Source organism: Charadrius vociferus, unplaced genomic scaffold (genome assembly GCF_000708025.1).
Source record: "Charadrius vociferus isolate BGI_N301 unplaced genomic scaffold, ASM70802v2 scaffold650, whole genome shotgun sequence".
Classification (NCBI taxonomy): Eukaryota; Metazoa; Chordata; class Aves; order Charadriiformes; family Charadriidae; genus Charadrius; species Charadrius vociferus.
In genome coordinates this window covers 3085924-3109556 of record NW_009646736.1, presented here as the reverse complement: position 1 = coordinate 3109556, position 23633 = coordinate 3085924, and the positions used below count along the sequence as shown (strand labels likewise).

Below are 23633 nucleotides of genomic sequence, written 5' to 3'. Positions count from 1 at the left end.
TTCAAAAGCTGAAAATTCTTGTTTTGAGGCAGTGTGTATTCGGCTGTATTGATTTCAAGTTTTAGAAAAGGAAAGTAGTACGTTAAGGGTGGTTGTTTTTTGCTTTATTTTTAGGTGGTTTTTTAAAGACAAGCCCTTAAATGGATTAAAAAATGAGAATGCTACCTTTCTATCTTTAACCTGAAAAATTCTAGTCCTGATGAAAGACAACAGTCCCCTCCTGTACTCTTTTTGCTAAACTCTTACTGGCAATCCTATATGGTGTTTAGCAAATTTATCCCCTAGGTTTTTTCCTAAAAAATTCTAAATACGAGGCCTTATTTTGAGCTAAAAGTAACTAGAACAACTCATCTCAATGAAGTTTCTTCACAGTGTTTCCAGGTACATATGTTTACAGATCAATTAAGTTTCTATTTAGGAATGAGGAAGTTGGATTTAAACAGTAACAAGAAGGCAAACAATGGTTTGGAGAGGAAATTTCAAGTAGACTTAAAATAACCTTAACGCTGTCTACAGTTGTGCTATTAACTTCTTGATGTAGATTCCCTTCAAATGTGCCTATTGTTGGAATGTTTTTAATTGGCAATAACTTTCCACTTCCTTGCTGATTCTCTCATATCCATAATGCTAAATGTGCTCAAGACTGTTTTTCCTTTCCTTCCAAGGCCTGATTCTAGAAGGTCACAAACTAAAATCAATTTTATAAAAAGCATTAGTATGCTTCCAAGTCATCTTGTCAACTTCCTCCAATTCCTGTTTGACTGGCTAATAAATCCTGTTCATGTTTAGGCCAGAGGAGCAGTGGTACTAACGTTGCTTGTCTTCCGTTGTGTTCATACATGAGGGAGTAGAGGCATGGCTTAGAGGATATAATCCTGAAATAGATATGATGTACTCTATGGATCCGTACATCAATATTTGGGGATGGAGATTTCAGTAATGTGCTGGTCCAGAGGATGAGGTGCTTCTGTTACTAATATTCAGTATCTGGCTTGCTGAAAGATGAGTTGCACAGAGAAGCTGTAAAAATTCAAAAGGTCAGACTTTCATAACAGAACAATTTGCGTTTCTTTTTTTTAAACATATCAAACACTTAATCTGCTATAAAACAAACTGCAGTTTGCTCTGCCAAAGCTGGAAAGTTCCTGAAACTTGAATTTGACTTAAATCAGCTAGAGCCAAGGAGAAGGAATTAAAGGAATGCAATACGTAGCAATTTTTTAGGTGAGCTGAAGTAGTATTTCCGTTTTGTACTTACTGAAACTCAATGTATAATAGTTTTGAAGAAAACTCTTCAGAATCCAAGGGTGGCTATTCTTAGTACTATCATTTTTGTTATGTTAGAGTACTATTGGCGTGCTTTTATTTCTGTTATGTTGTTCCTCTATTGAGTAGCACAAAAGCTAAGAGGATTGGAGCTGATATATAAGTAATGAACTGGTTCAGGTGCAAGGGATGATGTATGTACTTACAACTGTCTTCTCCCCGCTTTTCCCGTGACACAGGACAATACGAGTATGGCTGAAGAGAGACAGTGGACAATACTGGCCCAGCATCTATCACACCATGTCATGTAAGTACAATGCTGGAGATGGTAAGGGATGGCCAAGCATACCATGGGTTTTGTACCTGTGCTGTGTGGGGGAATACCTCCTTCCCATTTCCCCAAGTGCTCAATTCACTCAGTGATCTTGAATTTGGGAACTTTGCAGCAACTCTAGCTCAGACTTGAATTTGAAAATAACTGCGTAGTGGGTGAGATTTAAGGCAGCATTCTGTCAGAAACAGATCCTTCACCAGGTAAATCACTCTGGATCTGCAGCTGAAGATGTCTCAAATGCTGGCAAATAACTTGTCTGCTGAATAAGGGAACTTTTCAAACCACTAGCTGAAAGTTCACACAAAAGAATATTCTCTGCTTACCAAGGTATGCATCTTTTTTTTTTTTTTCTTTCTGGTATTTTTTTAAGCATTCAGATTATTAAGAAAGCAGTACTGAGTAGCAGCTTCAGTGCTGAGTAGATCTTGAGCGTCAGTGTCCTTTTTTGATTTTGAAACATGACTCAGCCTGGATGCTTTGCTGTAACTTCTTTAATGTAGAGTTGCTGCCTAGACACATACCACGTATGAAAGGAGGGAATACAATGACAAAATAAAACATCATGTAAACAATGGTAGTCTTTGGAATAAAAATTTCTGAAGTAATTTGTATACAAGTGTTAAATGAAGACCAAGGAATTGTCCTCCTTGATGTTCTGTGTCTTTTCAGCTGCAGGCTGAATAGCCTAGGATCTAGATTAGAAATGCCAACTGTCATCTTTTTTCCTAACAGTCGGTCTAAATTACAGCAGTTGCTCCATTTATCAGTTTTCTAGGTAGACTACTCACAAGCTTATACAAAATAAAGTGTGCCTCTAGGTAGTTCCAAGGGATGGACTTGTCTTTATACAGTATGACTGCCGTAATATTCCAGGCTGTCCTGTCTGGCTTTAAATTTCTAAAAACACCTTCAAGGCCACATTTTCTGAGGGTCTTTGAGAAGAAGGTGTTAGTTTACAAGGACGAGAAGGATACAGTGTTCTAATTTGCAAGTCTAATGACGACATTCTTCAGTGAAATTTTTTTACAAAATTTTCATTAGGACACTTTATTGTAATTTTGTTGTCATTGCTTTTCACATCTACTTTTAGCTGTTAATTTTAAAAAGGGAAGTTGGTCTTTAGAAGCTTTCTGCTAAAAGAGATTGTATGCAATCTCAAAAACAAGAGTCTTCTTAAAGTTGCAGAAGTTGAGACATGATTCCATATGAGGTTGACATGCAATTACATATTTCTGTCTAGCACTTTACTCTCTCTAATGATCCAGTCCTCAAATGTAAAGATCAGAATATTATTCTTGTTATAACTCAGGGTTTCACTTGAGATAATTTTAATGAGCTCAAGTTCTTAAGTGTAACTAGCTGCACATGTTGTTGCTGCTAGCTAGGCTTTCAGGCCATGTAAAATTCCTCTTACTGAGGTGCATCTTGTGGCAGGAAATCATGTTTGCATATGGTTCCTAGTGGTGTATCTGACTTACTGTAATAGCGTACCTTCCCTCAGCTTCACATATGGGAATTCAGCTGTCTTACCAAGGGATGTTATCTATGCAGACTAATTTCTATTGAGTTACTTAATATTAAACAGTTTTTGTCCTGAGTGAAAGAATTCAGTTTAGTAAATCATGTGTATTCTAATACCTCTATTTCAGTAACTGTAATGTGCTTGCTTCTTTTGACAGCGCCATGTTCAGCCATGGCTTATCATCATGACAGCAGACGAATATTTGTAGGCCAGGATAATGGAGCTATCATGGTAAGCTGCTGTGAATTTTATTCAGAACGCAGATTAGAATTGCTTAGATTGTCTGTGAGCACCAGGTGTTGCTGGCACCTGGTAATTTGTTTTCTTTCCCTTTTTGGAATGCAGCTACTACTAAATGGCTGAACTTCTTGGCAGTTCACCTGAGATGGACATGGGAGGACTGCAAATAGACAAGAGATTTTCTGGCTAGATGTGAGCCAGCTAGCCTCAAGAAGTCATTGAGCCATTAGTGTAGCAATGGACCCAAACTCTTACACTTTGAGGAGTACATTAAGCTGGACAGAGTGCCATCCGTGGTGGTGGACTAACAGGGGTTGTGAGCTGCAGCTGGCCATAAGTATGGATCTGCCTGTATCTCACCGTGCCTGTGTCTCTGGATTTTCTTGCTGCAGATCTTTTTATGATGTGGAAATTTCAATGCTAGCTCTAAAATTGCAAGAGGCAGGATTGTGGTTTTTTTCTTTCTGGGAAGTCTTCCTTCTGTCTTTGTATACTCTTGCTGTAATTGCTCTCCCTCTCCTGTTGAGTAGAAATATATGGCAGGACAGAAAATGGGTCTGTATTATTCCCCTCTTTTTCTTGGCAAAGGAGGGGAATCTTGTGACTCTCAGATACTTTAATGGTTTCCTTGCTCTGTGAAAATAACATCAACATAATAGCTGTCCTATAAGGAGCCAGGGTACTGCATGAATGTCATAAATAGTGATTCTGCTGATAACTACTGTGAATAGCCTACACAGAACTACATAGAATAGTGATTCTGCTGATAACTACTTGAAATTGTAAGCTGACATTTTAGAATTTCAATAAGCCTAATGGATCAAATAGAGAATACTTTCACTTAAATCGGTTCATTATGAAGTCTCAGATACTTAAATCGTAAATTCTACAAGATACAGTTTTGTTTGTTCCTGCTGGGGACAAATGAGAGCTTATCTCTTCCTATAATCTGCCTTCAGCAAACTTGATTCTGAAAGGATGCTCCCTGTTGAAAATGTAGTTCACTAATAACCTTAATTTACAGCTGGTGTGTCAGTGTGCTCTACTCCAGCCTGAGAAACTGCTGATTTTTAGTGAGATCTATTGCTGCTGAGCAAATTTTGGCCTGCTCTTTGCTCTTGGTTACTGTTCTTTTTTGGCTATCAATATTGCTTATATCATTGTCGTATCTTTTCTAATGGTTCCACTTTGCTTTTAGGAGTTTCACATTTCAGAGGACTTTAATAAGATGAACTTTGTGAAGACCTATCCAGGTAAACTGTTAACCAGTGTCTATAGTAACCTTTGTGTGAAGGGGAGGCATCTCAAATACTGGGGAATCTGGGCATTGTTACAGATTAATCAAATCCAAATATGCTTTAAATCTGATTGACCTTCTAGTTGTCACTTAGCTGGGGCTAACTGCCATAAGATAAATGTTCTGTTATTGCGTAATCCTCATTCAGCTGAGTCTGAGTTGCAGTCATTATGGTTAAATTCAGTACATCATTAGCCTGCGAGTGTGATGAGCCAGAACTAGTGAGTTCAGATTTTGCTCTTCAAGTGGAGTAGTTATACTGCTTGAATGTTAGGGTAAGAGCTTTCTAAAGGTGCATTTTAGTATTTGCAATTTCCATCCTTACTTTCTGTAATCACTGGGCTTTATTACTTCTTGCTGAAGGTAAGAATCCTTGCCTTCTCTGTCGTCTTAGGAGAGCAATAGGGATGAAACAGATCTTATTTTTCTGGTACGTGGAGAATAGGGATCTAATAGGAATAGGGATCTAATACCTATGGAGATGCCAATTTCAGCATTTGGCTGCACATCTTTTAAAGAAATACAAAACCTGATTGTGGGTTAAAATTGGAATATTAATGTGAAAGGCCTGAAGGAGACTCTTAAAGACTGCAGATTATGTAGCGAAACAAAGCGCAATTTGTCTTATGACTCCCTGACACTGATAGAAGCAGTGTTCGTGCTTAGGAGAAAAAGACCTTGTTCTTAAAGCAACAAAACCCCCCTTTATCTTAAGGAAGATGACTTGACAACTCAGTCAAGGGACATACTTGCATCTTGGGGAGCAGGAGGCGCTTCTCTCTAATGCTCATGTAACTTCTTGCTTAGTGGCAGTGTTCTAAACAAAGCTGGGTGGGCTTTGGTTGCTGCCTCAGGCAGCAGTTTGAGTGCTGTGGGCCAGATACACTCTCCGGTACTTAAAAGCATGAACTATAGAATTAATGACTGTTTTGGTTTGGAAGGGACCCTAAAGATTGTCTAGTTCCAGCCCCCCTGCCATGGACAGGGACACCTTCCACTAGACCAGGTTGCTCAAAGTCTCATTCAGCCTGGCCTTGAACACTCCCAGGGGTGGGACATCCACAGCTTCTCTGGGCAACCTGGGCCAGTGTCTCACTACCCTCACAGTAAAGAATTTATTCCTCGTATCTAATCTAAATCTACAGTCTTCCAGTTTAAAACCATTAACTCCTGGTCCTATCGCTACACTCCCTGATAAGAGTCCCTCCCCATCTTTCCTGTAGGCCCCCTTTAGGTACTGGAAGGCTGCAGTAAGGTCTCCCTGGAACCTTCTCTGCTCCAGGCTGAACAACCCCAACTCACTCAGCCTGTCTTCATAGGAGAGGCGTTCCAGCCCTCTCATCGCCTTCTGAATCTGAGCGTAGCTCCCCTGGGGTCAGGAAAAGAGGGACCTAAAGAAAGCAATTAAGGTTTCTAGATGTGTTAAATTCTCCCCGGAAGTTCTGGCCTAACTAGAGGAAGCTGAGGGTTTGTCTGCCTCTTAACCAGAGCATCTTGGGTATCCCGGCTGAACTCAGCTTTTCCTTCTGTGGGAGAAAGGCTTAAATTAGCCGGCTGATATGTTTGGTTCACTTAAGCTATTCGGGAGGCTAATACCAAACAGAACAATGCTAACCTTTGAATTCAGCCTAGAGGCAAGTATGATATGACGGTAAAAATGTCTCCCTGGGGCATTGCTTAGTTATCATCTTCAACCTTTGTCTCTCTGAATTAGAACATAAGAACACATCGCTTTGATTTTTAGGACAAACTAGCCAAAATCTTTTTCTTCCCACAGCTCATCAGAATCGAGTGTCTGCTATTACTTTCTGCCTGGCAGCAGAGTGGGTTATCAGCACTGGTCACGACAAGTGTATCAGCTGGATGTGCACCAGGAGTGGGACTATGCTCGGGAGACACTACTTCACCTCTTGGGCTTCATGTCTACAGTATCCTTCGAAAAATGATTGCTACCCTGAAACTGGAGGACTACTTTGTTCCTTTAGCTCAATTTGTTCCCTCCTTTTTGTGTAAAAACCTAGAGTGAAATCTCTTGCAAGTTTGCAAACTGTTATTCTGATTAGATGTTTAATGCCTTTGTTAGCTGTTGTTAGACAGTAGAAGGGGATGTTGTGACCTTGAGTTACAGAGATTGCAGTGTGTATTAGTTCCTAATTTTGAGATGTTTATCTGTAGCATCTTGTGGAAGTGACTAGTAACTGTATTTATATCCTGCCTCCTAGGCAAGGCACTTTGTTCAACAGATGCAAGTGCGCATTTGAGTCCTAGAACATAAAACATAACCCCTTTGAACTAATTTAATTTTTCTGCCTTTGCTCATGTTAATCTTTTCTATCTTTAAAGTACAGAGTATGTTGAAACTTTATTCATTACTAGTAGTTAAAGGCAAATTGCTTTCAACTGCAGCAGTTGTAGCTTAAGAAATCCAGTTGTCTATTCAGCTTTAAGTACTTCAGCGCAGTCTTTATCCTGTGTAAAAGACTTGCAAATGCAGTAGCTTAAAATGTAGCTCATATATCAAAACTTTTGAGCATGAGTTAAGTACTTTAAATTCTAACACTATTTTTTAGCACTTGTTAATGGTGGCAGTTTAGATGTGGCCTGACAGTAATTGGAGGTACTGGTTGGTGTATTAGGATTAATGGCAGTAATGTAGAAGTGGCATGATTCAAAAGCTGAAAGAGGTCAACTACATCTCTTGGGAGGTAGGGGGAGAAAGAAACACCTCTTTAGAATTGCTATACACCTGTGTAGTGCTAAGAAACTAGGAGGAAAGCCAACTGCTTGGTTGCCAGCAGCATGTCTAGCCTTCTGAGGTCTCCCACCTGTGCAGACCCTGTCTTACTGACCGAAGACCTGACAGGTTTGTATTATTGTATCGTTGCTCTTTTTTGCTGTCCTTGTTTTAGAGTTCAGGGGCTTTGTGTCCCACAAAACATTTAATGTACAGCTCGCCTCAGCTGAATGCAGCACAGAACTGGTTAATACCGGGAGTGGAGCGTGTTAGGAGACTAGTTCACAGAACAGTCTCGTGCCTCTGAGCCTCACTACTTGAATTCGGTGAGTTCTATAGCTAATGCTATTGCAAATAATGGATCAGTTTATTATGAAAACGGAGAAAAGAATATGACCTTTTCTGTCAAGATAAAAATACATTTCCACTGAAGACCATGGCATTTGAAAACGCATTGTAATTGATCCTGCCTTTAGACTTGTGTTTGGAAGAACTAGCTTTCTGATGTGTGTACTAGGTGCTTGGTTTCCTTGTCAGGAGGTTCCTTAGGAGTTATTTGTTAATGATCCTGTGTGTAAGCACAGTGCCTATTCTTTACTGGATTAGTGGGGATAATGCTAGCCTGAACTTCCACGATGAAGAAGGGATCACATGTTCAGGGACTTAGTGGATTTGTTAAAAGTGAATTGTTTATCTCAAGATTCTGAAGGCTCAAGAGATTTCAGAATGTCATCAGATGGCAAAACCTCTGCTTTTTCACTTACAGTGGTGAGCTTTTTGGTGCACTGACTTTTTAAAATTAGTCTTTTCTGTTGTGTAGAATAGGCTACTTTGCTAGCTGCTGCTTGTGTTTTTGTATGGCTGCAGGAGTACAGGTGAGTTGATACACAACTTGGGTTATGTGGTGTCAGCTGCATGGGCTTTTCATAGCTCTTGCTTATATCCTGAATAGCAACACCCTTCTAAATGTCGCAAATGGTCTGGTGCCATCCAGCTTGCTATGCTTTAGTTTCTGGAGACAACTGTTACATAGTAACAAAAACTGAATATCAGAAAATTGTTATGATGTATAATGATTTTACCAAACATGCCACCTTGTTAATGTATCCCATGTTAGGATGCGGCGTGGCTTTTGTGTCAGTGTTAAGTGACAGAACTCTTTCTGAAATACTGTTCAGTCTTTGATACCGTGCTCAAGGACCTGCATCAGTAAACTTGAAAGTGCAGAGAGCAGAACAAGAAATCAGATGGTCTCACCTTCTCAGTAGCTAGAACATCGGGAGTACGCTTATACTGTAAGGTAAACTAGCTGTGGAGGGTCAACATCCTTTTATCTTAGTTTTCCTGTCCTGGGGGCATTAACTAGTATAACATGCTAGAAAACTAAGAGCTTAGAGGAGCAGATACTAAGTAAGATGGAATGCCACCCAGTGTCCAGTGAGGTGCTCCTAATGGTAGCTCTGCACTGCAACGAGTAGCCTGAAGAGTTCTGCCATCTCTTGGAGAAGATCATGAGTGTGTTCTGTAAATACCTGCTAGAAATTGCCTAAATCTTATTTGGCTTGCCTTAAACTAGGGGATGAATTATCTCACGGCTTCACCAGTGGCTTTCTAAAACATTTCTCGCTTGGTTTCTATACTGCCTTACTTGCACATGTAGGGAAGGGTGAGGAGAAGAGAGGAATGAAAAAGGTTTAACTATTATGGTCTCCAACCCCTTTAGAAGTAGTTATATAAATATGTCTGGTGTATTAAAATGTTCTTTTCCAATTTGTTTTACTCTGTAGCTGACAGCTCTGCTATCTGTTTCAGTCACACAAAATACAAATGAGCAAATGAGGCTTCTCCTTGACTGGTGTTCAGATATGATTATGAAACTCGGCATGCATTTGTTGGTGATTATTCTGGACAGATCACCCTCCTGAAGCTTGAGCAGAATACGTGCTCAGTTATCACAACACTCAAAGGGCATGAAGGTAAAGTAACTCTTCCTCTTGATTCCACTTGACCAGCTTATAGTACCTCTTTGTAAATTGGGGTGAGATATTCAGTTGGATATCTACCTCTTAAGGACAGATATTGGATAAACAACTAGTGCAGGTTAGTAGTTACAAAAGCTGTTCAAAGCTGTACATATGACTATTGTTAAAGAATAGATACATTCTTGCTGGAAAGGGAAATCTTAGCCTTATAAATACTGACAGGTATTTTTATTATACATGGAAAAATAAAGGTACGCATACGCATTCAATTAAGCACAAGTTATCCACTAGATGGCCACCTTTAAAAACTTTAGTCTACTTAACATTAAATAGAAAGGATGAGAATGTGTTACTTTCCACCCCCCACCCCTCCCTGGAGACCTTGTAGTACTATAATAATACCTAAAGCAGCTTTAGCACCCCCCATTCTAGATTCGAAAAAGCCACTTTGATGTTCTGATCAGTCTTTATGAGACTTTAGTTTGGTTTCCTGAACTAAACTGCATTTAGCTGAAACTAAGCTATATGCAAGAAATCTAGAGAGCCTTTTAGAATCAAAACTGTCTAGTCAAAGACAAATGTCTCATCCTGTGTAGTATAGCTGAAGTCCCTATCAGATGAAGAACCAAATAGTCTGTTACATGATATGGAGCCACTGTCTGCTGTAATGAGCAAGGCAAGAATGCAAATCACTGAAAAATATGTCATTTAATAATATGCTGAGAGGAATAAACAAGACTTAATGCCTCTTCCCATGTGGTACTGGCAACTTTTAAATCAGCTGACTAGTTTGCATTTGGGTAGGGGTGAATTACTGGGTCATAAGTCTGACCCACTGGAAAAGGCTGCTTTGTTTAATAGCTCTAAGTATAGAGTAGACTTTGTTAAAGCTGGTAGACTCCTGATTTACAGATGACTGTAGAATGATAAAGCTGGCTTTGAAAGAGAGAGGCAAGTTGAGATTTTCAAATGATAAATGCCTCTTCTGCTTTCAAGAAGAATTTCAGATTGTTTCATTACAAGCAAAATAATTCTCCAGGCCCTAGAGACTCCTTTACCCCTGTTGTTAAAATACAACTCTTTCGTAGATATTATTGTTCGTCTGAAATCAGTATGTCTCGCAGGCCCTAGAGACTCCTTTACCCCTGTATGCTTTTGCACTAGTCTGTGTTAAAATACAACTCTTTCATAGATATTATTGTTAGTCTGAAATCAGTATGTCTCAACATGGCACTACATGTAGTGTGTATTCTATCTATTGAGTGGCGGTGGGCTTCCAAGCACCAACTTCAACAGTGCTGTCCGCTTAGCAGACAACTTTGGCTTATATATAAGTTCCCGAAGGGGATTGTGATCCTCAAAACAAGAATTGATCTAGTACAGAAATCGATTAAATTTGACAGGCAGAAACAGGTTTTCTTCAATTGGTTTAATAGTAGCTCCATCTTTTTTTTTCTTTTTTTTTTCCCCCCTTTTTTTAAAGCGAAACAGATTTTGTGTAACTTTTTTTTGCCTCCACAGTATTTGCATAATATTCTCAAGGCATGGTAACTAAACTTAAATGGCATCCAGTTCTTCTCTGAGTGCAGGTGTTTGCCAGACTGCAAAAGTCTGACTTCATCTTGTTTCCTTTCTAGCTCTTGCCTAACTGTGACTTCATAAGCAACCAAGGTTTGCTTTGCAATTTAAATGGGTTTGGATCTTGTCCTTCAACAGTCAGCTTCCAGAATTTTCCATATTTAACAGCCTGCTCTGTGCAATGCTGAGATAATACTCAAACTGCCTTTTATGTTGTGGATGGTCACTGTTTTCTTGGAGACAACTGTTCCCAAATGGGTCAGTCCGACAACGGTGTAGCCCTAAAGGAGGCAAGAAAAATCTCTTGCTCCAGAGAACTGGAAAGGACTGATTTATGCTGTAATTACCATTCATCTTGCTTTCAAACTAACAAGGCGTTTGATGACAACTGAGCAGCGGCAGGATGCCCTTAAAGGGAAGGCTGGCTGCAAGGGAATAAAATGTTCTTGCAACTTCAAAACTATAGGCAGCATGAGTGACAAAATTACTTCTTTAGTCTCCTGTCTATGTTGCCATGCATATGGGTCCAGTATCAGACTGCTACTGCTGATGACTCGTTTCTTTCTATGTCAGACTAATGATGTGCACAGCTAAGTTGGGCCTTCTGAAATCTAGTTTTGTAATTTAGTACATAGTGGCTAGATTTGCTAACAGCAGTGAAACTCAAGTGAGTTTCTTATTCCAACCATTTTGAGGTTGTAAATGGTTATGTAAGGGAGTTGGTTTACCTGTGAACACTGCGTGCTGTCCTGCAACCACTGACCAAGCACCTTACTACATTGTAGATACTAGCCTCTGCTTGGCAAGTTTTAGTACTTTTTGTCTTCCAAAGATTGCATAGCAGTCTGCCGACTCTTAACAACTACCTAAGTACAAGGGGCAGAAAGCTAGTAACTTGAACTTTCTGGCTTATTCTTCGCATCTAGCTTTCTTCTTAGAGATGTTTTGTTCTATCATCAAATGTTCTTTGCCTCTCTAGCAGGACTGTATCTTGCTGTTTCATGCTGTCCTTTGCCTTAAAGCTTCCAATACGTGTTACTGTAGTAAGGGAGTACCTCAGGTTTCACTTTAATAGCCCAGAAGAGCATCATTATGCTGGGGAGTGACTCCCTTAGATCTAACTGCAGAATGTTCTTTCCTAGGAAGTATTACTTCCCTGTGGTGGGACCCTGTTCAACGACTGCTCTTCTCAGGTGCCTCTGATCACAGCATTATCATGTGGGATATTGGTGGAAGGAAGGGGCGAACACTGCTGCTCCAGGGACATCAGTATGTAATGGTGTCTTATTTTTCCTACATGTTCTGTAATGGACACAGAGGCCCAGGAAGACTAAATAGCATGGCAAGATATTTGAATCCTTGTGAATAACGGAGAAAATAACCTTTTGCAGAACTCTGAAGACTTTGAGCGGGAAGAAGGATAATCAATACTAGGAAAGCATTACTGATAAATCTTTTTTTTTGCTCGTGTTTGATACTTCTAAACCATGGGTAATGAGAATATAACATAAAAGTAGGTTATAGAAAGAGGTGGGTAAAAATCCTAAATCATCTCGCTTGGACTTTATGTGAAGGTTGCATGCTTCTGTATTGTAAGTACTTCACGGAGTTGCCTGTGAGGATGGGGCTAGAAACTTAATGTATAAGCACGTTTGTGTACCGCTGTAGAGTAAACTTCAATATGTTCCTGTTCTCTGTCTCTTTCTATCAGTGAGGTGATAAACTGATGGACTAAATGACAGGGGTGGGTCTCTAGACTGCAGAAAATCATGTCACATCTCCAGTGTTCTGTGGATTAGGTAGTTAGTTGTCTGTATTTAATCAACTCTTTATTTTTACAGGGACATAACACTAGCTGCCGTTTTTAAATTTAGGGCCTTAATTCAGTCTGACAGGCAGTTCACCACTGAAGTTCTACTTAGAAATGCAGTGGTACTAAAGATCTTGTTTATGTTTAAAGATGTATTTGTATAGTGCATTCTCCTCTTGTCTAATTCCATAGATGCCTCCATCCACCTTTGATCAAGACTGATAGCCTTAGCCCTAGAACACTTGTTAAATCTTGAGGATTTAGTTTTATGGCTAAAGAACTAATAATAGAGTACTGGTTACAAAAAAGTAACTGAAGTCAGTGACTGGAGGACTTTATACTGCTGTTACTGCTGCATCATGTGTCCTGGTGAAGACTTATAACACTGTTAGTTTCTCTTCAAACATCACACTTAGCATCAAACTTCATACTGAATGGGAAAGTAAGTTCTGAGAAGCAGAATGGCTTTTTTAATTCAATTTAGATGTTGCGAAGCAGTCTAATGCCGCTGAGATCCTTTGTTTAGTTTCTTAGGGTAGACTTATTTTGCCATGATTTTGTTTAGGATTAAACTGTGTTATCGGTGAATGCATACTCTGCTTTGCAGCTACAGACTTACTGTGATTTGTTAGCAAAAGTGGAAGCTCCGTCTGCTTCCTAGCTATATCTTGAAACAAATATTTCTCTTTATTTTTCTAGTTGTCTCTGTTTTGATAACTGGCTCTCCTTGCCAACACAGAAGAGTATTTGCACGCACACTCTGAGCCAGTTGACACTCAGCTCACTGTCAATACTTACTGCCAGCAAATGTTAACATGGAACTGTACTTCTGGTATTCTGGTCAAGCCTGTAAGAACACTGTTCTAGCCAACATCCTGATGCTAGGGTAGTGCTTAGGTGACAGCATCTCTTCTCTCATCTTCATAGCTCTACTTAGTAGACTTAGCAAAGTGTTTGGAAATCAGTTTTGGCTTCCTAGGTAGCTTTACAAGGATAAATTGGGGTTTGCTGGGAAACTAAGCTTTGTTTAAATACCTATGGGTAAATAGTGCCTATTTTGTTTGCAGTGACAAGGTGCAGGCTATCTGTTACATCCAGCTGACACGGCAGCTGGTATCTTGTTCAGCTGATGGGGGAATTGCTGTTTGGAACATGGATATCAGCCGAGAAGAGGTAAGATCTTGTCCTAGGTCAATGATATTTTTTTAATTTTTTTTTTTTTTTCAGAGGCTTATGTGGCTTTGCTTAGTCAGTTCTGCAGGCTGTTTTCCTCATACTGCCTGAAACTTTAAGACTGAATGATATTATTAAAACCTACTCTGTTTTAGTGGCTGTCCATACTGCATTGTAGTAGATGGATTCCCAGGACAGGAAAAGTGCAGGACAGCCTTGGGACTGCTTAGAGTCTTATCTCAATGAGACAACATGTTCACTGGAATAGCTACAGCCCTTGCTGCTGAAACACTCTAAAGCAGGCAAGCGCTTGCAGTATAGAAACCAACGGATTGTGCTTCAGCAGTCTTGAAATACGTTCTCAACTCATGTCAAAGCAGGTAAAGGAGTGAGATGCTGGTTTTGAGATGCAGTTCAGAATGTAGAGATTCAGTCCTCAGACAATATTTTTTTTAAAGACCTTAGTACGCAGCAACTGAGCCTGCCATGCACGTTCTTTCTGCATTGGTTCATATCCATCATAGGAGCTAAAAAGATGTATATTGCTACTATCTTTGATTAAACCATAATTAGAGGAGTTAGTTTTGGTTGCCCCCATAAAGCAGTGTTTAAGGCTCAGCCTTCCTTGCCCTGTTGCTTTTCCGTAAATGCAAGTGTCATGATTAAGAACTGCTTTTCTGACACGTGTTGAGCTGTCACCTTAAACACACTGAATGCTGCATGTGACGCTCCTAACGTTTTCAGCATGATGATCTCTCTCCAAAACTTCTGTGATATTATGAGTCTTTGTAGTTGCGAGGAACTGATCTAGAATACAATTGGGAAAACAAGATGTGGTGTTTTCTCTTCTGGATCTGCACACGATAATTAAGGAATCTTCTAAATAATAAAGTGTTTTAATACTATTAAAATACTATGGTTAACTTAGAACAGCCTCAGAACTCATTGGAAAAACATAATCGAGCCCAGTCCAAAAGCAAAGAAACAAATGTTTGAAGAATGATGAACATACTGCCTCTGAAGCATTAGCTAGCAAGTCATGTTATAGGTTATTTTCAAATATGCACTAATGCACGTAAGACTAGAAGACAGACTTTTTTGATTAAAAGGAATGATAACTCCACTGACAGCTGTACTACTGATCTTGGGCAGTTCCAACTGTATGTTGGTAATGGTGTTGGTAGTGTTGGCAGGTTTTTACCTCCTACTTAATGCCTGAATAGGAAGATATCCTGTTTTTCTGTTAGAGGCAGCCAGAAAGAGGATTCTCAAAAATGCTATTAAGTGAAAACTGCTGTTGTAAGTAACTGAAAGAAGCAATACAGAACATCTCACTTGGTGGAGAGGCAACTCATTTCCTCTACTGTCCTCCCCACACCCCGTGCTGGACTTGTTACTTCTCTTTACAATATTTTCCACTAGCATGGGGGAAGGAAGGGGATGCAATCAAGGTTGAAGATGTAGGAACTGGACATCTGGTATTAATAAATATTCATGGTGAGTTGGTGGTGCAACTGAGTACTGTTTTATTACTATCAACAATGGATGTAAGTGAATTGAGAAGAAAGGCTTTCCTCCTGTTGTGTTTCAGAGACACTCCCCCATCAGATGTGTAAAGTTGTATAGAATACATGTGTTCTAATTCAAGTCTAGATACTAAAAATATCGTGCCTCTCTTTCTGTCCCTTACAAGGATGCTCAGTTGAAGTATCTGAAAGTGTTGAAATGTGTGAAAGCTCTAGCTATTTTCATTTGGCCTAGTCCCTTTATGGCAGGAAAAATATGTGGGTGGGAGAAGGGATGCATAATGAAAATGTGGGCAGGGTGGAAAATGCAGATGAGTTCTTAATTATTTCAGACCACAGTCCTACGGAAGCGGAAAAGATACTTACTTTTGGACACCCTGTCTTAGAGGGGATGACTGCCTCATGTCTTCTACAATATGGATTACAGTAGCCCTTAAAAATCATCTAGGCAACCTGAGCAACAGTCTTTGAATGCCTGCAGCAAATTTAATAACTTAGATGTTTGAATTAGTTTTCTTAGGACAGTAACATAACATACTGCTGGGGGTTTAAAAAGTATAGGTGGTGTGTAAGTAACAAATAACCATAGTATTGGATTTGGGTTTTTTGTACTAAACTCCTTATATGCTATACCGTAGGCAGTCTATTGTTGTAATGTCCAGAGCTGAGACAGGGCATCTTTCCAAGTAAAACTTTACTTTGGGTTCTTAAAACAAACTTCCTTGACTGTCATATGAGAAAACATAATTATGATTGTTTGCATCTCTTGCTCTTTTGTAGGCTCCTCAGTGGCTAGAAAGTGATTCCTGTCAGAAGTGTGAACAACCTTTCTTCTGGAATATAAAGCAAATGTGGGACACAAAGACGTTAGGGTTGAGACAGGTGAGATTGATGGTTTGAGTGCTTAGCTGTACTTCAGCACTTAAGCAAAATGCAAACAGAAAACCACTAAAGCTGTTAGATCTTTTAAACTGTTGGTATTTTTGCTGCTTTGAAGTGAGGGTTTATTGAGAGGTCAAACCTTTGTGGCAATGTGAAGAAATTTCCAAATTCTATGGGAAGTCTTGCATCGAACTTTCAGCACAGGGCAAAGCAGGCTGTGCTGGGAGTGCTCTGCTGGATTTCTCTGAATAGTTCTATACACTGAAGCTGTGGACAGCTAATCCTCAAGTGTTGTGTGAAGTGGCACACAATGCCCCATAACTGAGCAAATTGCAGCCTAACATGTTGTAAGGTACTCAGTTCAATGAAACAGTGATGGCCTTGCTCTTACTGGGCTTGAAAGTGAAAGCTTTCCAGATAGCTTTCTTTTTGGAGGGACTGGACAGGCACATAGACAGTCATCTGTTTCTGGCTTTTAGACTGTTATTTCCTTGGTTGCTTGTTCAATCCTCTTTTTCCCCTGCTCCCAGAAAGAGCTTGCAAAAGGAGAAGAGGATGGACAGGGAGAATATGGAGGTAAACCCATTAATGGCCAAGAAGTCTGTTCAGAACTCCAGAGTCCTTGGTCTTTGCTTGATGTAACAGAAAACTTCCCACCAGTTTGCTTCCTGACAGGTTGCAAAACAGAAGCTTTGTTGTTGTGCTCAGTTAACACTTGATAAGGTGGTCAAGTGGCACAATATAGTGACTTTTTTTGTTTGTTTGTTTTCTTTTACCACCATGAAGCATCATTGCAGAAAATGTGGGCAAGCAGTATGTGGCAAGTGCAGTACCAAACGGTCAAGTTACCCGATCATGGGCTTTGAGTTCCAGGTCCGCGTCTGTGATTCCTGTTTTGAGTCAATCAAGGATGAAGAGTGAGTATTAAGGAGTAATAAATTGAAGTAATACTGCTGAGGTGCTAAAACACTTGTGCTTGCCCCACATCCACACGCAATGCTACAAAAACATGCCAAGCTGACTCGCTGCTAAAAGGCCATCTTTGCCCTGGGCACTCAAAGCACTACAGTGGCAGAGATCCCTCAACTGGCTCTGCAAGCGGATTTAGATCAGATGTGGTATTACAACTTTTTTATCCATTTCATTTCTTCTTTTCCATGAGCCCAGATCTAGAGTTGAAACATATTTGTTTCAAGATTTTTGTTCAGGTAAAGGCTATTGATTGCACTTAAAATTGCTAAATGGGTGCCTGACAATGCATCACAGCTGCCAGGATGCATATGCATTAGTTCATGTACATTTACTGAAAACTGTTCCTACGAGAATATTCTTCACAGCCCAACATTATTTTCCCCATGCAAGCAAACTGGGTTAAACATCATTTGCTGTCCCATTAAACTCTTCTTAGCAATGAAGGAACCCCCTTTTTGTCTTGATATGAACAACACTTTACTGTTCGCTGTCCTGTCACCTCCTTGGATGCTTCGAGTGCTAAAGGACCAAAGTAATCAGATGCTAATTTTGGGGGTAGTGGGGGTGGTAGTGTTTGATTTTTTTTTATTTTTTTTTTTTTTTTTTTGGGGGGGTTTTTTTTTTTTTTTTTTTTTGGTTGGTGTCTTTTTGTTTGTTTGCTTTTTCTGAAAAAGGGAGGTGCTGTGCCCTACTTGACTCACTATAGCCAGCAGGAAAAATGTAGCTGAGCTTGACTTTATAACCAAGAGTAGAATTATTTACGAATGAAGTGTCCCACTTCTGCTCTAGTATTATTAACTCTCAGGCTGCAGAAGGCCAGGAAACGTCACACCTGTATAACTACACAAGCAATGCCTTAGTGTGACTTGCTAATTTAATTCTGTCCCCTTTAACATGGCATTGCAGTTATCAGGACTGATTTATTAGTACTTAGGCAATTTAATTTTCCTGTAAGTTTATTTTGCACTGGTATAACTATGCTGTCAAGCTTCATCTGATGGCTGGCTTCATTTGAATTGTTCTCTTGCAGCCGTACTTCCTTGGCAACCTTTCATGAAGGAAAACACAACATTTCACACATGTCCATGGACATCTCCAGAGGGCTAATGGTGACTTGTGGGAGCGACCGGATTGTGAAGGTATTCATGTACCTCTTTCCTGCATTTGTTTAGAGATATTTAATCGAGAACTAATGTTTGTATATACTTGTTTCTTTCTGACAACTGTTGCTACAAAGCTACCTGTTGTGGGCAGCAAGAATCGTATTTGTTGCAGCTTATTCTTCCTGCAGCTGAATGAGGAAATGACCTATAACTCCACTGTAGGGAGTCTAGCTGTCAGTTGGTTACTGTTGGTGTCCTTTGGACAAACAAAGCAGGCATCAGCAGTAGGAGAATCTGCCAGCGACCTTAAAAACACAGGCATAATGAAACGTGCAGGCTTCCTTTACTCTGAGCTCCCTGGCCTCTTGAAGCATTGCCACTGAAAGCCCTGCTTATAACAGTGACATGGAAATCAGACTGATGTAGAATATTGCTGCGCTTAAGCTATACATCCTCCATGCATGTCAGAACTGAGACTGTTCCCGTCTGTCCCTGTTCTTCTGTAAGCGCGTTTATAACAAACTGCCTAGCGCTTTTTAAAACAGACCTACATAGAACTGCTAGAAAACTCTCTTAAGCCCCAAGTTTGGCTTTGGTTTGTAAGGCTGGTGTAGCTCTTTATGACATTTTCCCCGAGTATAGTTTAAACAGGATTTGCTGCCTTGTGTCCAGGGAGGTGTCTTCATATTTGCTTCTATGCCTCTTGCAGAAATACCTCTTAGGTCTTATAATAATGCTGTGTAATTCTCCACAATATTTTCTTCCAGATCTGGGACATGACGCCAGTAGTTGGTTGCAGCCTTGCAACTGGCTTCTCTTCACGCTGATCTCATACCTGACAGGTTTATGCACCTTATGTACAGCAATATGCACCGAATGAATGGAATCCTTCTCTAAGAATATTACCGCAAACACTGGTTGCTTGATTCTTCTCCTGCTGTTCCAGGATGGACAGTCACCTTTGTAGAGCACGGCTTTTCTGTGGGGATCACCAGGAATCTCCTTGGTGCGGAAGCGCAGTTTTGCAGCCTCTTGGACTAACGTAAAATGGCTTACCTGCAATATGACACCTTGATGAAAGGACCTGTTGTTTCTCGGTTTACATATGTAGTGTTAACAATGTGCTATCTCTGCTGATATATCTTGTACAGTTACCTTGTAGCTAAAACATTATCAGAGTAAAATGAGTGTAGTAAATTCAATCTGTGCAAATAGTAAAATAACTTATTTTCTCTTCCAAAAAGCAGTTCTGTAGAAATACTTTTGAGCAGTCACTGTCTAAACTGCCTCCAAAAGGTATGTTGGTTATTCCTATGGAAGGAGGAGATACTTCAAAGTGGCAGGCAGCTTCTTTCAGATGAGATAGTAAGAGAACCTTTGATCACACAAGATTTCCTTTATTGGCTTTCTTGTAGTGTTTGTCTTCAAGTTCAGTTATTTGTGAAATCAGTTTTGTGGGACAGCTGTTCTGTTTAGGTAGCTGGTGAGTCTTTGAACAATTCTAGGCTCTTTAAGTAGTGTTTTAGCATAGCTAATAAACTTCTGTAGTTCTTAGGAAAATGTGCGGCCCAGCTACTCTACTTTAAAGACAGGCCGTAGGTATGAGCCGTGTACTTTGACAACTCTATAATGCTGTTAGAATGGGAAGCTAAGCGAATCTGCCTTGTTAAATGTAATGGCTAAGAAAAAATGGCCAGCTAAATTTTAGAGACTTTTTCCTGTGGAAAGGCTGATATTTCTTTAATAGTAGGGAACCTGTCTACGTGCAGCATAGATTCAAATACTGCCTTGGTGTTGCTTAAAACAGATAAATACTGAGCAATAATTACTGAGGTACAGAACAGCTGCTTTTCTCCCTGCACCTAGGTCAGTTACTCCTGAGATCTATATTGATTCTTTCCTGTTTCAAAGCTGAGAAGTATGAAGAAGAGCTGGGAGGCTTTTATGTCTGTGCAGTTGGCACGTACAGGGAATAACTAGTGAGATATTGTCAATCAATTGGTCGGTCACTTGTGTGAATTTCCTACATTTGAACATTGTATGGAGAGCTTATTTTGAAACTTTGAAAGCTAAGGTAATACGTCGCAGAGTTTAAGCTTGGAGCTGTTTAGATTTTTCTGAAAACAGGTGCATGTGTGTGAGGATAAAAATGTGCATAGGTCAGCTGGCCCACAACAGATGGTGTTGCACAACTCTCAAAGGTAATAGACTCTTTCTGGCAGAGGACTTAAGGGTTAGGCTGTCTTTATTTACAGCAACAATCAAGTGGTGCTATGAGTGTTAGTGAATTCAAGTCCTGGGTGTGTAACTTGACACTAATAACCTGCATTGGACCATGCTGTAGGCTGAAATAGATGAAGATCATGGTATCGTTAATACATCATGATTCACTTGCGTTTTAAGCCAAAAAAGCTAATAGTCTCCAAAGGGCATTAGAATCCAGAATATATTAGTTACTGTTATTTTGGATCTGGCTTTGCCTACCTTTCCATGGGCCTTCTCTGGAAGTTTTGTGAAGAGTCTTTTAATCTGCTAGGCTTATTGGGCCACTGAATAATACACAAATCCCTTTTTTGTGGGAATCCCAAAACTTGTCTTACCTTCAATTTGGGAATTAGCACTTGTCACACTGAGTTGATTCATCCCTTGCTACATGCTGTATAGCTTACGTTTTTTATGAAGGCTTATTTCTAAGCTATTGAGAGAAAATCACCTTGTACTGGAAAAAAGTTGCAGCTTTCTGCTCTGAAGGCTTTCACCCTTGTAAATTAGGAAGGAAACTGAGTGGTTGAAGGGGTAAATAAGCCCTGATAATGCTTTGCATTCACTTTCAGACTTCTTCCTATCTGGCTCTGGAAGAGAATGGAAGCTATCTTCCTCGCAGTGTGTAAGGCAGAACACAACTTACATTACTAGAACTGTTTAAGATCCTACTGTGCTGTGGTAAGGAGGGTGTAGGGTCATGAGTTAAGCTGGGAGATTGATGTAGAAATTGGGATGAATAGCATATTTTTCAAACCAGGCGTTCTGAAACTTACACCAGTGATACTGAGGTGTATCTCCTTTGCAGCTAGCACTCCTGAGATTCAGTTTTTTTAGTTCTGATTAGTCAACGTGCCCCCTGATCAGTATGCAGCTCCCCCCCTTCCCTGTGAATACTTCCTCTGCTTCTTGACAGCCACCTACCTTACGTTATGGTTTTGCCACTAGATAATATATTCTCTACTACATATTGTTAAACCTATGGAATCTATTTTCTATAATTGATATACTTAACGGTAGTGTCAGTTCAGATATAACAAGACAATTATGGCTGCTAAATTATTAGTCATTTAAGTATACTCTTGGTGTTGAATGAGTAATGCTTACAAACCGCTAAAGAGATAGTGTTTTTGTTTATAAACAACTATTTTGAAGGCACATACTCTCTCATGAAATTGAACACACTTCAATGATGTCAGCTCAAGTGTGCAATTACTGAGAAGGCTTGATTTGAAGCATTACTAGTCTCGCTTGTATAACCTCCTTCACTGGGGCAGGGAATGGGAGCAAAGGGTACTAATATGTGCTAATTCTTTACTAGTTGTATTTCTGTACCCTGCATAGTTAAGAGATGCTAGATAAAGCTGTCCCTTGCTCCTTCTTGTCTGTTTTTTAAACTTTGATTACATGTACAATAAAATATTTCTTGATATTCACTTAGTCTATTTGGATGATCCATCTTTTCTTCCATTCTCTGAATGCACAGCCCCCATTGTATGCTCTGCCTCCTCCTTTACGTGGCCCATGTCCAAATTCTAGGTTGGAGGGAGAGCTTGTTAGCTGTGCTGTATTGGAACTGAATGAGCTCAGCAGTGGGGTTACAGGCCCATGATGAACCAGTGAGCCGAGAGACAAACAACTGCTGCACGGTCCCAGCTAGGGATGTACAACCCTATCCTGTGTCCTGCTTGCTAGCTCGTATAGACCTCTCTTCTGGTTCCCCTTCAGAGGTCTGCAAAAGTTCTTACAACATAGAGTATCAGAGGATCAGCCCCTTCCCTGAGATCCCTTGGACCTGTGTGAGGTATTGGAGAAATACTAATTTATGCTGGATGGGATGACCAGAGTCTACAAGATGATATATACAGAGAAAACAAACTGCAGCCCCAGGAGGTGGTTACACTTGTCTCGTGATACTTTCTCACAGAGAAAGGATGGGGACAAGCTGGGAAGCATCCTTATCCCTCACAGTTACAGTGTTCACAGGCTCAAATGCAGCACGGGCTGGCTTTTTGATACCTGGAATGCCTGAATGTTGGCCTGTCAACGTGTGATGTGGCTCACTGCTCCCTAAGGTATTCAGGAGCAATAGGAGGAATCCAAAAGGGTTTCACAAACTCCTTCCATCTCTGAAGGGTGGCTGAGTAGCCTATGTGGTGTATAATACTGTAATTTTTTTTTTTTTTTTTATAACAAGATGCGTCTCATTTTGATCAACTTGAACCTCTCACCGTTCCCAAGGCAAAGTACCCTGTTTTCTAGTTCCAACAAAAACTGATTGGAAACAATGAAGCTGTTACTGATCTGTAGTCAGAAGAGCCTGTTTAAATGTCTGTGTGGACCATGTAATAGAATGTTTTACATAAGGCATATGAACTCTAGGTTAGTTGAGTTTGAAAATGTTTTGAGAACTGCAAGTGGCGTCCTTGTAGTGAAAGCATTAAAATACATGGATTGGTTTTCTAAATGAGAATGCATAGTTGATCACTTCTTACATTCATTACCTTGCAAACTTTATATGACGTTTCAGATAAGCTGTGTGGCAGGTCTTAGCAATGAGTTTTTTGGTGTGGTGTTGACTTTATTCCTTGGGGAGATTTAGAATACGCTAGATGTAGGAAAGGGACTGATTTTTATATTGATCAGATTTACTACTACACACTTCAGAAGGAAAGCTCTCTAAGGCTTTTTGTCTCTGTGGACAAAGTCCTCACATTCTGAATGACCTGGCTAACAGTGAAATATCATGATCAAACTAAAGAAAATGATGAATTTCTGCCAGCTTAACATTTAAAAAAAACTTTTGTCATCAACTAACCACCTTTCAGTGAATTGCAATGTGGCCTTTGAAGGCTTTCTCCGTTTCTCTCGTGCGTATAAGGCAAGCCGTCTCAACCATCTCTTAAGCGACTGCTACTAAATCATCCCGCAAAGTTTTTTGCCCCTTTGGAG

The 23633-nt window shown here is 40.0% G+C and overlaps 1 protein-coding gene across 1 annotated transcript; it reads left to right on the top strand.

Annotated features, from left to right (window-relative positions):
- Nucleotides 1-1507: 1507 nt before the first annotated feature.
- Nucleotides 1508-22117, top strand: WDFY1 (WD repeat and FYVE domain containing 1). Its single transcript, XM_009889707.1, has 11 exons — nucleotides 1508-1573; nucleotides 3280-3353; nucleotides 4561-4615; nucleotides 6437-6587; nucleotides 9257-9369; nucleotides 12096-12222; nucleotides 13831-13936; nucleotides 16243-16344; nucleotides 17131-17261; nucleotides 18347-18455; nucleotides 19187-22117. Exons 1-11 carry the CDS (start codon nucleotides 1567-1569, stop codon nucleotides 19244-19246), a joined length of 1035 nt encoding a protein of 344 aa, XP_009888009.1. The 5' UTR covers nucleotides 1508-1566; the 3' UTR covers nucleotides 19247-22117.
- Nucleotides 22118-23633: the final 1516 nt, after the last annotated feature.

Excerpts from the sequence above, each read along its gene's own strand:
- WDFY1 (XM_009889707.1), top strand. Across the intron at positions 17,262-18,346 it reads GAGTCAATCAAGGATGAAGA|CCGTACTTCCTTGGCAACCT; the intron begins GTGAGTATTAAG and ends GTTCTCTTGCAG. Across the intron at positions 18,456-19,186 it reads GGAGCGACCGGATTGTGAAG|ATCTGGGACATGACGCCAGT; the intron begins GTATTCATGTAC and ends ATTTTCTTCCAG.